The following is a 13,460-nucleotide window of genomic DNA, read 5'->3' as shown; positions in this document are numbered from 1 at the left end:
TAATGGCCAGCAGAAGTCGTTGACCGTATTGCGCTGCCAACCTCTGCAAGCCTGTACCTAGGCAAGACCAAAGATCAGGAAACTTCTTCCGTACTGCAGATTTCCAGAGGACCTAGTACGTGTTAAGCACCGGCTGAAGGTATAAAGATTAAGACTATATATATATGTGTGTGTGTGTGTATATATATGTATCTCATATATATCATGTATGTATGGTCCATACGTTTGAGGAGCTCTATTTGGGACAAATAGCCATAAAGTTAAATACTACAACAGAGAGATAGGTAAATTGCTAAAAGGCCCAGATAAGGGCTATTTTGCTTGCATTAGGGCCAGGAAAATCTCCAACGAGAAATAATTCAACAAGGGTAGGAGGATGAGAAAGGTATTCTGTGCAGAGACAGCAGAATACTGAAGTCTGTTTCCTACATATTTAGGAGAATTTTGAATATTCTTATGGTCTAGAGCAAACAGTAGCCCATGGACCAACTTCAGACGGCAGGCATGTTTTGTCTGGCATGTATTCTCTCTCTCAAATATATATATGTTATATATTATATATGTATATTATATATATAATTTAATTGCCCACATTTTAAAATCAGCAGATGGCACATGAATATTTGGAATTCTGACTTGTCTTGAAATATTGGAGAGCTGGTAATCTAGGTCCTGCATCTCTCCATGAACAATAATCTGGAACCAAGTATCCATTCCTTCTTTGAAGTGAGTCTAGCTCATCACGGTTCCTATTCACCCTGTTCACTCATTTGCGTTACTGGCTTCATTAGCAGTGCATGTTTTCAACCCTGATCTATCTAGGATGTAAGGTTTATGGGTGTAAGAATGACTGAGGAGGAGAGGCAAGAAAAGGCAGCAGAGGGCAGATCATGCAAGCTTTTGTGGGACAGGCATAATGTCTGTGTTCTATAACGAGGGCTCCAGAGGCTATAGAGGTAGATAGGAGGTTGGAAAAAAATTTTTTAAGTTTTATTGAGGTATGATTGTTATACCATAAGCTGTACATATTTAATGTATACAATTTGATGAGTTTGGACATATGCACATGCCCATGAAACACATCACCACAACACCAAGGTAATAAACATTTCCATCACCTCCAAACATTTCCTTGTGTCCTTTTGTGTGTGTGTGTGTGTGTGTGTGTGTGCACGTGAGTGTGTGTTAAGAACACCTAGCATGAGATCTACCCTCTTAACAAATTTTTAAATGTATAATACGGTCTTGTTCACTATAGGGAGATGCTTTTTAAGTAGAATCAACTGGAATTCAGGAAGAACATACAAATAACTGAAATCTAGGTGACATTGACTCATTAGTTGAGAAGCTAAAAGAAGCTGAAAGGTTTCGGGGCGAAGATAACCATTTTAGTTTATTGCTTTTGAAGTGCCTGTAGATATCCAAGTGGAGGTGTCCAATAGGCCATTGGATTAGTGGAACTGGAGCTCAGGAGAACTAGACTAGAAATCCAACTTAGTAATTGAGCTTCTCTTTCAACAATGGTGACTTAAATAATTTGTCCAATCCTCAAGCTGAGCTGCAGACAACTAAAAATGTTAGATGAAATGCTTTTTAAAATAAACGAACTAAAAGACAGTGAGAGCATGAAAGGACAGGAAAGCAGACCAGCAATAGGAGAGCTTTTACCCTAGAGTCATTCGCTGATCCAAAATTGGTGGCAGAAAATAGGCTGTGTGGGGCAAGTGAGACAAAATTTGGAGTCCAAATGTCCCCAGAGGTAATTACTTAGGTAAACCACCTTCCTATTTAGGGTTAGGATCCTGAAAGGCTGCACTCCTAGGGGAAACCTAGGAGTAGGATAAACCAGAAGTAAACAGAAAATCCAGACCTGAAATAGTCAAAAGCCAAAATTAAGAACCAATTCATGAGTTTAAGAGCAAGTTGGACTCAACTGAGGAGTAAGTAACGAATTGGAAGAAAGGACAGAAGAAACCACTCAGAATGAAGCATGGATACAAAGGAATGAAAAATATAAAAGAGGGGGTTGGAGATATAAAGGATACCATGAGAAAGTCTGACACACCTTTATTTGGAGCTTAGGAGGGGGGGAAATAATAGGGTAGAAGCAATATTTAAAGAGATAATGGCTGAGAAACTTAAAAAAATAAATGAAATACATCAAGCCACAGATTCAAGAAGTTCAGCAGATCTCAAGATTAGAAAAAAAAGAAATCCATACCTGGAGCCATCAGAGTGAAGCTGCAGGAAATTAAACCAAATATAAAATCTTAAAAATAGGCAGAAAAAAGAGGATTGGTTGCCTTCGGAGGAGCAACCATTTGATTAACAACATTTTTTTCACAGCAAAAATGGAAGCCATAAAATAGTAAAATAATATTATAAATGTGCTGAAAGAAAATGACTTCCAATTTAGAATTACATATCTAGAGAAAATGTCCTTCAAAAACAAAGGTGAAATAAAGATGTATTCAGAAAAACCAAAACCAAGAAAGTTAGCCACCAGCAGAAGGGCACTAATTCTCAAGCGGAAGGAATATTACTCCAGATGAGTGTTGGGGATACAGGAAGGAATAAAGAGCATTAAAAATGGCAAATCTCAACGACCACTGCTTTAATTAATAAGCATTAATGTCTTGTGGGATTGAACATATACACAGAATTTAAATTCTGTAAACGTATACACCTACACTTACCCAAGAGGAACAATTGCATCTCACCGCAAGAACGTTGTACAAAAATGGTCATAGCTGCTTTATACATAATGGCTCCAAAGTGGAAAGAGCCCAGATGTGCTCGCCTGTGTCTCAGCCAGTTGGAGGTCCTGAATTCATCAACAGGAGAGTGGGTAAACAAACTGTGAAATATTTATGCAATGGCATGCTACTCCGAAATAAAAAGGAACAAATTGCTGATAAATGCAAAAACATGGAAGAATCTTGAAATGTGTCAAGCAAAAGAAGCTAGACAAAAAAGAGTACATAGGGTGTGAGTCCATTTATGGGAAGAATAGACGAAACTAATCTATGATAATAGAAATTGGAATAGTGATTGTCTCTAAGGGAAGGGCAAAGGGGTATGAGTGAATTTTTTGAGGTGATAAAAATGTTCTTTATGTTAATCTGTGTGATGGGCAGAATACATTACTCAAAATTAATCGATCTGTGGACTTAAGATCTGTGCATTTTGCTGTAGTAAATAATACTACAATTAGTATATCAGTATCAATATAGTACTTTAAAAAGTTACACAACAATATATATAGTTCTGGAGGGAGTGACGGTGGCAAATGGAATTAAAGTATTCCTTCATTTTTCACGAGGAGGGTAAAAGTATTACATAAAATTAGACCTTGCCAGTTCAAGGAGGCACGTTGTAATTTTTAGGGTAACCACTAAAAGAGTAGAAAAAGAGTGTGTAACTCCCAATTGACAGAGGCAGGGAAGGAATAATAAATAGTAATCAATGCAAAACAAGGCAAGAAGGGGGAGAAACAGGATTATAGAAGGACGAAAAGCACATAGTAATATGCTTGATGTAAATGCAACCATAGTATATCCATATCTGTGGCTGTGAAACTTCGTATAAGGGTGAAATCCGCCAGAGAGGTTGTAGAGTGAGGAAAAGAGAAATGAGGGGAAACTGGGCAAATGGCAGGGGGTCTGGTCCTTCTCTCCTGTCACTTCCCTTGCGCTCTTTTTCTGAGCTCTCTTTGCAAAGGCTGTCTCAGTTTCCCTGCTAGTCCCTCACCATCAGTATTTTCCCCCTCCGATTCAATCAATATACATACTCAAAACCGCTTCTCCTGCCTAAAGTTTCTAGCCTCTGTGAACCACATCCAAACGTGTAGTGTTCACAGTCACATAAAGTCCCTTCCTGTTCCATTTCGCTTGCTGATGGCAAAAACAGCTTCTAAAGCCTGCATTTTTGAGAGAGGAAAACGTAGGAGTATGGCTGTTACATTTATTGAAGAAATTTAAAATTAAAACTGTTAGGAAGGAAAAACAAAGAAGCACACCGATAGCAGAGGATGGTTTCGATCCATCGACCTCTGGGTTATGGGCCCAGCACGCTTCCGCTGCGCCACTCTGCTGCTTCGAAAAATAATTTTCCATGAACTGTACAGAAAGTTCTCTGAATGCTACCCATCCTGATTTATTTACACAGCACCCCCTAGTGTCTGCAAAAGTCGTTACTGTCAAATCCGTTCTTATTGGCTAGTTCCTGACACAGTAGGCGCTTTTCATTGGTTCATAAGCCGGTTTGCCAAAGTAAACCAATAGGCACAAGCGGCGGAGTACGGCGGGAGCCAATCAAGCCGGAGTTTGTTGGGACACGCCGGCAGGCCGCCTCTCCAGTTGTCTGCTCCTCGGAGGAAAGGGGCGGTTGGTGTGGCCTCCATTGTTCGGACTCTAGGACGCCATGAGGTAAGGGCTGTGGGGTGCTCTAGAGAGGTTTCGGGTATTCGACCGAAAACTGTGGGAAGTTGGGCTGAAAGAAGTCGGAGGACTTGAAAGGGCCGTGTATCTAGGGGCTGCACGGAAACCTGAGAGCTCCTGGGCTGGGAGAGTGGGGGAGGTCGGGGCCCGAGGAGGCGGGGAAACTCGGGCCGGGGATGGGGGTGGGGCCCAGGAGTGGGTAGGCAGGTTCGACACTTCGGTCTCTGGGGTGTTCAGATGAGGGGGTGTCCTCAGGTCCCAGGAGGGGCACTCCCCACCCCCCCGATCTAGACTGAGAAGGCTGGAACGTGCCTCATGCATCCTCAGTGCCAAGTGCTTGACATATAGGATATGCCTGGTGCTTTTACCACGTGAACGAATAAATGAGCAGTCACGTTAGTCTCTGAAGTCTTAGGGTTGGAGTGTCCCAGCAATTATGGGGCATTTCTTGTAGGGCTCACTGAGCCCCGTCAGCATTCAATGTGAGGTTTGATGTGATTAATTTATCCAGAAGGCGGAGGTCATGGGGGATGAGGCTGGGCACTTGGAATTGGGGGGGAGAAGTGTAAGTGGGAATGGGATCGCTTGGCTTCCAAAGGGAAGTGCAGAGCGATGGAGGTAGGCTAACTCGAAATCATGTGGCCGGTATGGTGGAGACTGCTTCAACGAGGTCAAAACAAAGTTAAAATCTATTCATGCATTTCTAGGGGTGACAGAGGCCGCGGTCGCGGCGGGCGCTTTGGTTCCAGAGGAGGCCCCGGAGGAGGGTGAGTGCCAGTTTTTAGCATCTCTGCAGCTGTTAGTTTCCATTTCAGTCATCTAAATAGGAGTTTGGAGTGGACTAATCTTACCTGCCTTTGTGAGATCCAGCTGTGGGTTAGAAGCATTCTTTGCATGCTCTCCTGGTAAATGAGTTTGGCCCCATTATGCGCAATCGGTTTGATTTCTGTGGTGAGTAATTTGGATTGTTTTTCGTATTTTAGGTTCAGGCCCTTTGTGCCACATATCCCATTTGATTTCTATTTGGTGAGTACCTTGGCCATTGTTCAACTGTGGTTGAGCCCAGCGTCTCCCTATTAATGAAGTCAGGTGGTAGTTGCAGAGAAAGGAATTAGTGAGTGGAGTTGGGGGTGGGTTTGAGTCAGCCGTGTGTCGCTTTACATACGTAAACAGTGTAAGCTGGAAGGGGAAGACAGTCCCTCGGCCACAGTGGGCAGTAACATGGTTATAATCTTTGTTCTGAACAGTTAATGGTATCTCTGGCTTATCTGTTAGTGTAACAGTAGTAGGAGCTTAAATTATGGATATTCCCTCCAGCTTCTGTCCTTGTTTGAACATCTTAAGGAGTAAAAATAAGTGCTGTAGAATTTTCTGTTTTCAATTTTTTTGTGTTGTGGCAACAGAAAGAAAATCTCTATTGTATATTATTTTTGGTAAGTAGTATGTAGTTGTTTATTTCTGGTTTAGTGTGAAATGGCCTTTCCCCGGGTCAAGCCAGCGCCTGATGAAACTTCCTTCAGTGAGGCCTTGCTGAAGAGGAATCAGGACCTTGCTCCTAACTCTGCTGAACAGGTATATTTTGGCTTCCTTCCTGAGGTTCCTCAAAGAAAGCTAAAGAAGTAAATAAGTACTGGTGAGGTTACTGTTATCAGAGCCTAAACTCCACAGAAAGTTTAATCGTTCTCCTTATTTCTCTTTGTGGGTAGAGGGAGAGCGCCAGGTGAATATATAAACAAATTACATGTGCATTCATATTTTTACTGGGGAATCTATCTTTGGGATCAAAAAGTATTCAAGGCTGGAAGGGTCAGGATATTCTCAGAGCCCGTGCAGGTATTGCTTCATCTCCTGTTGAAGGGATTAAGGGAAAATATTCAAGCTTGGTGAGAAGTTGCTTACAGTGTTTCACCTGAGGGTATTTTTGTTTCCTGCTGTCTTTCAGGCCTCTATCCTTTCTCTGGTGACAAAAATTAACAATGTGATTGACAATTTGATTGTGGCTCCAGGGACATTTGAAGTGGTGAGTTTTTGATGATTTAGTCCTAGGAAAGGGGAGCCTTGTGGAAGTTTCCTTGGCTCCTGTCTCTTATTTCTGCAGATGCCTATTCAAAGCCACTCTTAAAATAGAAAAGTACAGTGGAATTCCTTTGTAGTGCTGATCTTGGGAACCAGACTTAGATCGTTACTGTCAGCTAACCATGATGAACCAGGCTTTTCATGTGCTTATTTGGGGATATGATTTGAACTCTGCTACTTCCAAATCCGGGTAATAAGCTGTGTTGTAACTGAGTTCTGAGGGGAACTAGGCAGTCTTCTCACTTCTGAGTTTTCTTCTTGAAATCCCTTTTCCAACAGCAAATTGAAGAAGTCCGACAAGTCGGATCGTATAAAAAGGGAACGATGACTACAGGACACAATGTGGCTGACCTGGTGGTGATCCTAAAGATTTTGCCAACATGTGAGTGTACCTCTCTCTGGCCTTAGGAGCAGAACACAGCAGTTGGATTTGAGGCATAGGGATCTTTAAAGCCCAAATTTCTTGTGAGAAAGGCTGTTTGGAAGACAAATGGGAAATTTAGTTTTTTAATGTGTGTTGTATCTGAAAGAATATGGCCAGTTACTATAAGGCAGTGTTTCTCAACTGGGGGTGATTTTGCTCCCCAGGGGATATTTGGCATTGTCTGGAGATGTTTTGGGGCTAATGTTTTTGGGTAGAGGCCAGGGTTGCTGCTAAGCATTCTGCAGTACACAAGACAGATGCTACCTCCCAACCCCAAACAAAGAATTATCCAGGCCAATATGGCATTAGTCCCACTGACAAGAAACCCTGCTGTGGAAAAAGGTGTGTGTATATAGGAGGAGGTGTCCTGTTCCCTGAGCCTTCCAGTTTCTCTGTCCAGGTGTTAGCTTCCCCTTGTAAAAGTTTCATTCAGCTGCTTGTCCTTGCTCCAGCAGAAATCAGAGTGCAGAGATGTATAGAAAAATCTACATAAATAATTGTAATCTTCATTATCTCTTGTTGTTTCAATCTAGTGGAAGCTGTTGCTGCACTAGGGAACAAGGTCGTGGAGAGCCTAAGGGCACAGGATCCTTCTGAAGGTTTGAGTTTGTTGCTGAACATGTAATTTAGTGGTCACAGGAGCCAGTTCTATGATTATAATGTCATTTTAACAAAGTCAGGTCAGGCTAGAAGGAAGAGCGAATGCAGAGTTTTAGGTTGGGGAAGTTTTGGGCAGAGTTCGCCAGCGTTCAAAATCCAGTTGATGTCCGTTACTTTTAAACTCTGTATTCTCAGTTCTGATTCTGGACTGTTGGTGTTTTTAAAAATCGATCTAGGGGACTTCCCTGGTGGTCTAGTGGTTAAGATACCCAGCTCCCAATGCAGGGGGCATGGGTTCCATCCTTGGTCGGGGAATTAAGATCCCACATGCCGCACAGTGCGGCCAGAAAGATAAATAAGTAAATAAACTTTAAAAACCCTATCTGTTCCCCCACCCTCATCCTGGATTTACCTTTGGTCATCTAATGGAAATATGAGTTTCAGCTTTTGATTTTTCTTTTTGCAGTTTTGACCATGCTGACCAATGAAACTGGCTTTGAAATCAGTTCTTCTGATGCTACAGTGAAGATTCTCATTACAACAGTGCCACCCAATCTCCGAAAACTGGACCCAGAACTCCACTGTTAGTCTTTTTATTCTGTTGCTGTTAAATTTGGGGAAATTCAAAACATGGTATAAAGTGTTGTTGAGTTTACTTAGGTCCCAAAAGGTCACATATGGAATAGCAACAAACTATGTTTACCCCCAAACTTTGCTGTCTTCCTCTGTAATTTGGAAACAGTTTTTACCAGCTTGCTAGTGAAATTGTCAAAGCCAGCATGGCCAAGAAAGCAGTTTGACGATTTAAGAAAAAGGACTGAGGAAATATTTATGGAGGGGTTAGGCTTTCAGAGAAAATTGGGGCTCTTTCATGCTTCCAGATTTGGTTTGGGGGAGGAATAGTGATTTTTGGACAGGTGACTTGCTGATCTGGGGAACACGGCGGGTGGTTTAAGGAATTACTCTGTTATCCTGTCCTCCTTTCACATTCTTGGACTATGGCAGTGGGATTGAATTGCTTGCTCAGTAATGGGAATGTTTCATCTTGGTGGATGTCATGCTTGTCTTCTAGTGGATATCAAGGTGTTGCAGAGTGCCTTAGCAGCCATCCGACATGCCCGCTGGTTTGAGGAAAATGCTTCTCAGTCTACGTGAGTCCCTCCCTGTTTGAGTGAAGATATATCCTAATCCTTCTAACTACATTGAACAGCAGGATACCCCACCCCCCCACCCCAATACTTCCTCTCACAGAACATTTTTGGCTGTGATCTTCTGTCTGGATTTTGATTTTTACCTCAAGTAAGCAAACTTAGGTTGAGGGAAGGGAATGTATAGTTCTGGAAATAGCTTCATCTCTGTACCTTAGGTGTGGAAGTAAAAAATCTTATTACTTTATTTTTTTTTAGTTATAGTTGATGTACAGTATTATGTTACAGGTATACGACATAGTAATTCACAATTTTTAAAGGTTATACTCCATCTATAGTTATTATAAAATATTGGCTGTATCCCCCATGTTGTACAGTATATCCTTGTAGCTTATTTTATACATAGTAGTTTGTACCTCTTAATCCCCTATTCCTATTTTGCCCCTCCCCTCTTCCCTCTCCCCACTGGTAACCACTAGTTTGTTCTCTATATCTGTGAGTTTGTTTCCTTTTTGTTATATTCACTAGTTTGTTTCATGATCCGTTATTACTTTTAATCCTGGTTCCTCTTACCTTCAGAGTTAAAGTGCTCATCAGGCTGCTGAAGGACCTGAGGATTCGTTTCCCTGGCTTTGAGCCCCTCACTCCCTGGATACTTGACCTACTTGTAAGTAATGAAGGGCAATTGGAATTCCTGATCCTCCCTATGTTACAGTAGTTCCTCTGAAACCTACCAGAATATGAAATTTGGTACAGATTAAAAAGAAATGGGGGGAGGGGCGGAAAGGGGAAAGAAAAACAAAGAAATCTCATTAGTGGACAAGTAATCCAATAAAGATTCAATGTTTATTATTTCTTTGGGCTTTTGGAGTATTCAGTTAAATGAGTAGTTATTACTGCACCTTTGTTTTTCTCATTACTGCTGTCATTTCATTAATGTGGTAATGGAGAGAAATTACTGAACGAGCAGTCATTTCAGAACTGCTTCTCAGCGTTAAAATTTTAGCTAGACATTAACCAGTTTTCTTCTTGATGGTTTAAAGTTTTGTTTGAAGATAGAACTGCCACTTTATGGCACACCTACCAGATTCACTTTCTTCTAGGGGCACTATGCTGTGATGAACAACCCCACCAGACAGCCTTTGGCCCTAAATGTGGCCTACAGGTATAGCATGCTGCTTTGGGTTTGGGGCTGGATGTAAGCTGTCTTGTGTGTTCTTCTGATACCTCTCCATGTTTCAGACGATGCTTGCAGATTCTGGCTGCAGGACTCTTCCTGCCAGGGTCGGTGGGTATCACTGACCCCTGTGAGAGTGGCAACTTCAGAGTACACACAGTCATGACTCTGGAACAGCAGGTATTGGGACAGCTCTGAAATGGTCTGTTGTGCCCCACTCTTGAATATCTGGTCAGAAGGCAAAGGGAATGTGGTTTTTAGTGGTCAGGGATTTGGGGGTTCTCACAGACTTTGGTCTTGAAATTAGAAGTTGTTTTTATCTCACTTTTCATGAGAATGTTAGTCAAATAAGGTATTTTGATTTTCATTGCTAATTTACCCTTACTGTGCTCTGCCTCAGGATATGGTCTGCTACACAGCTCAGACTCTGGTCCGAATCCTCTCACATGGTGGCTTTAGGAAGATCCTTGGCCAGGAGGGTGATGCCAGCTGTGAGTGACCACTGTGGGACAGGGGTTCTTTACGGTACTCTGTGATCTACAAAGAAACTCTACACTACTCATGTCTTACTGTTTCCACTGTGTGGGTCACGACTTGTATGTTGGGCTACTTGTCTGAAGTCACCTTTTTTCTCTTCTAGATCTTGCTTCTGAAATATCTACCTGGGATGGAGTGATAGTGACACCTTCAGAAAAGGCTTATGAGAAGCCACCAGAGAAGAAGGAAGGAGAGGAAGAGGAGGAGAATACAGAAGAGCCACCTCAAGGAGAGGAAGAGGAAAGCATGGAGACTCAGGAATGACCTCCCTGTCTCTTCACCCCCTTTCTTACCCAAGGAGAAGACTGGAGCCTAAGCTAACTGCTGCTGGGCTTTATGTGGTGGCATTTCTGAGGGATAGGGGAGACAGGAAGGAAGATTCAGAGGACACTATAGAAGGAATTGTCATTCCACTGCATTCTGAAACTGGCTTAGTAGCCAGAAGTCTCCCATTTATGACCTATGCCATCCATCTATAGTGAAGCAGGGTACCAACTTTTATCCCTAATACTCTAGAATCCCGAGCTTCTGGAAACCTCTCTCAACCAGTACTTTGTTGTTGAAATGTTGTGAACTGTAAGTGTTTGCAATTTTTTTTTTTACTAAGAAAAAAGATTAAAGTACTTCCTAGTAGGGCTCTTGGTCTTGTTTTTCCTTGGTATCTGGCAAGCTGTTTTGCTTCCTTTTTTTTGCTTTATGAACTCTTCATTGAAAATGATACTTGAGTTTTTTCATTGTGAACACTAGATCTCAATTTGAATCTATATTTGAATTAATGCAGAAGACTCTTGGAACCTTTCCATATACCAGAGTAAACTGGAATACCATTTAAGCATTTATTGAATTAAATGGTTTTAGTAACACTGCTACAGTGGTCAAGCCAGTGCAGTCAACAAAAGAAGGTAGGTGGTCATTCACCTTGACTTTGCCTGCCCTTTCTAGTGTAAACAAAGGAATATTGGAAGTCACAGGTAGAGGACATTCTGCCCAGGTCCAACAACCTCGCACGTAATAGAGGAAGCCCCTCCCTTGTTAATGAGGCCCGGAGATGGTAGAGGAGGTGGGCCTTGAGTATGGAGCTTAAAAAAAAAAAAATGTAGAGGCCTCAGCTCATTCTTGGAAGCAAGAACCATAATAAATCCTTTGGGATCCTGAGTCCTGCTCTACACAGGTTTCTTTGGGCCCCACATAAATGGGTAAGACTGAAGTGCTTCCAACAAACCACAGGGCTGCCCTTTTGATGTCCCAACACCTACAGGGAGTCCTGGAGGAAACAGGCAGCCGGGGAATGGTATTTGTGCTATTCTGTGGCCATGGGCCCATCTTCTGGCCTGTTACTTGCTTGGGGAACCAGGGGGGTAAACTCCTGAATCCAGCATTGCCCTCCTTCGGGCTGTTTCCTTGGCAACACTGTGGTTTAGCCGCCTCAGCCGTTCCTACAAAACAAGATTGGGAATCAAATTAACTGCTCTGTGAAAGGATTTGAGCTTGCTGTCAACTAGGCTGGAAAATATCTTAGGCTTGCTTCATCTCAACGTTACGTCTTCTAAGGTATGTAAGAACATAAATGAGAGTAATTGGGGGTTAAGAAGAACAGTAAGTTCTATTTTGGCTGGCATTAGTTGACAACTCCCTTTCCCCAAAAAGACTAAAAATTACGGTGACTTTCGCTGTGTTGGGGACTTCATGACACCCCTTGAAAATCGGAGAATACCTTAAGGACTTAGAAGAACAAAGAACTACTGTTGGTAGGAAATTCCTTTACCTGGGCATTCTGTAGGATGTTATTAACCAAGACGACTCGTCGCCGGGCATTAAGGAGCTTCTTCACATAGGGGTCGAGATCCAGCGCCACTTTCTGATCCTCATTGATACGGCACAGTTCTGGGAAATGGAAGGAAGATGCAACTAAACACCTAATGGCCTTCTCGTTCTTGGAACAAGTAAGCTAGTAAATGCTATGGAAAGCACTCTTGTGCCACATGGGCACAGTCACTAGAAACTTAAGAGGAGTCCATCGGCAGCCCTGGAAGCAAGTGACAGAAACCCAGCCCCAGAGGTTGGCAAAACATAAGGTCCTATAGTGAGTTGTAGGATCCCGGGTATACAGGGATGCTTACTCACCGGTAGCTAGGTTGTCAATTTGTTCCCGGAGCTCTACTTGGCTCTCTCTGCAAAGAGGTACAAGGCCTACACGGTCAGTTAATGGAACTCAAAAACCTAGTCCCCTATGTTTCCTAAGTGCTCAGAAAAGCCAGCCTCTGCCCCCACCGGCAGGCCCTCCGCCGGTCTGCCCCGCCTCCAATCAGTTTCCCCAAATTCTTAGTCCCATCCGAACGCCGAACTCGTCTTATCTCCGCCCTTTCTTGGCCCCGCCCCTACAAAACCAAATCGAGGAGAGGCCCCGCCCCAACCTTCCCTCTTGGGCACCTGACGGCGTGGACGTGAGAGTCAAGCTGCTGCACAGCCGGTCGCAGGAACTCGAGGAGCCCCTCGGCGAAGAGGTCGCGGCCTGCGGGCCCCGCCACGGGGGTTCCTGCCCCGGACACAGCGGCGGAACCAGCTCCCGACATCACGAACTGCCCTTACGGCCGGAACCTGCCGCGAGGGCCGCCGGGAACTGAAACCCCGCCGAAGTGCGCCGCTAGGGGCCGCCCGGGGAGTGCCAGCTCCGACCCCGGCCTGGGATTTCTGGGAAACGCAGTTTCTGGAGCCAGCAGGGCGGGGCGAAGGGCCGGGCCCTAGAGCTACCGGGAGTTGTAGTTCTTTGTAGGCCATGAAGTGGCGGGTTTTGAAAGTCTCCAGACTTCAAGGGCTAGAAGGAAGGAACCATTTTGGGGATGCGTACGTTTTGTTTTCTCCAAAGGTGAAAAATAAATGCGTATGTCCCCAGTTATCCATAGCTTTCCCATGTTAATTTTGTGGGAAAGCCAGATGATAGTCATAGTATAGTATATTTCTAAATTTAAGTGTATTTTTTAATGGCACTAAAGTATGTGCAAAACTGCATCTGAATACTATTCAGCCTTAAGAAGGAATGAAATTCTGATACATGCTAT

General features: G+C 43.3%; 2 protein-coding genes across 2 annotated transcripts; one reads left to right on the top strand and one right to left on the bottom strand.

The window, feature by feature from the left end:
- The first annotated feature begins 4,332 nt into the window (after nt 1-4,332).
- ILF2 (interleukin enhancer binding factor 2) lies at nt 4,333-11,041 on the top strand. The gene is made up of 14 exons (XM_079944680.1): nt 4,333-4,427; nt 5,147-5,206; nt 5,423-5,465; nt 5,907-6,011; nt 6,382-6,459; nt 6,795-6,897; nt 7,473-7,538; nt 8,006-8,122; nt 8,612-8,690; nt 9,267-9,354; nt 9,791-9,852; nt 9,930-10,044; nt 10,265-10,355; nt 10,505-11,041. Exons 1-14 carry the CDS (start codon nt 4,423-4,425, stop codon nt 10,663-10,665), a joined length of 1,173 nt encoding a protein of 390 aa, XP_079800806.1. The 5' UTR covers nt 4,333-4,422; the 3' UTR covers nt 10,666-11,041.
- Nucleotides 11,042-11,272: 231 nt separating this feature from the next.
- Nucleotides 11,273-13,117, bottom strand: SNAPIN (SNAP associated protein). The gene is made up of 4 exons (XM_079944698.1): nt 12,832-13,117; nt 12,526-12,572; nt 12,167-12,285; nt 11,273-11,837 (listed from the first exon to the last, which is right to left on the bottom strand). The coding sequence occupies exons 1-4, from the start codon at nt 12,972-12,974 to the stop codon at nt 11,736-11,738; spliced, it is 411 nt and encodes a 136-aa protein (XP_079800824.1). The 5' UTR covers nt 12,975-13,117; the 3' UTR covers nt 11,273-11,735.
- Nucleotides 13,118-13,460: the final 343 nt, after the last annotated feature.

The sequence above is a fragment of the Stenella coeruleoalba genome, assembly GCF_951394435.1.
Source record: "Stenella coeruleoalba genome assembly, chromosome: 1".
Classification (NCBI taxonomy): domain Eukaryota; kingdom Metazoa; phylum Chordata; class Mammalia; order Artiodactyla; family Delphinidae; genus Stenella; species Stenella coeruleoalba.
The sequence above is the reverse complement of the archived record's forward strand: the minus strand, read 5'-3'. Positions and strand labels throughout refer to the sequence as shown.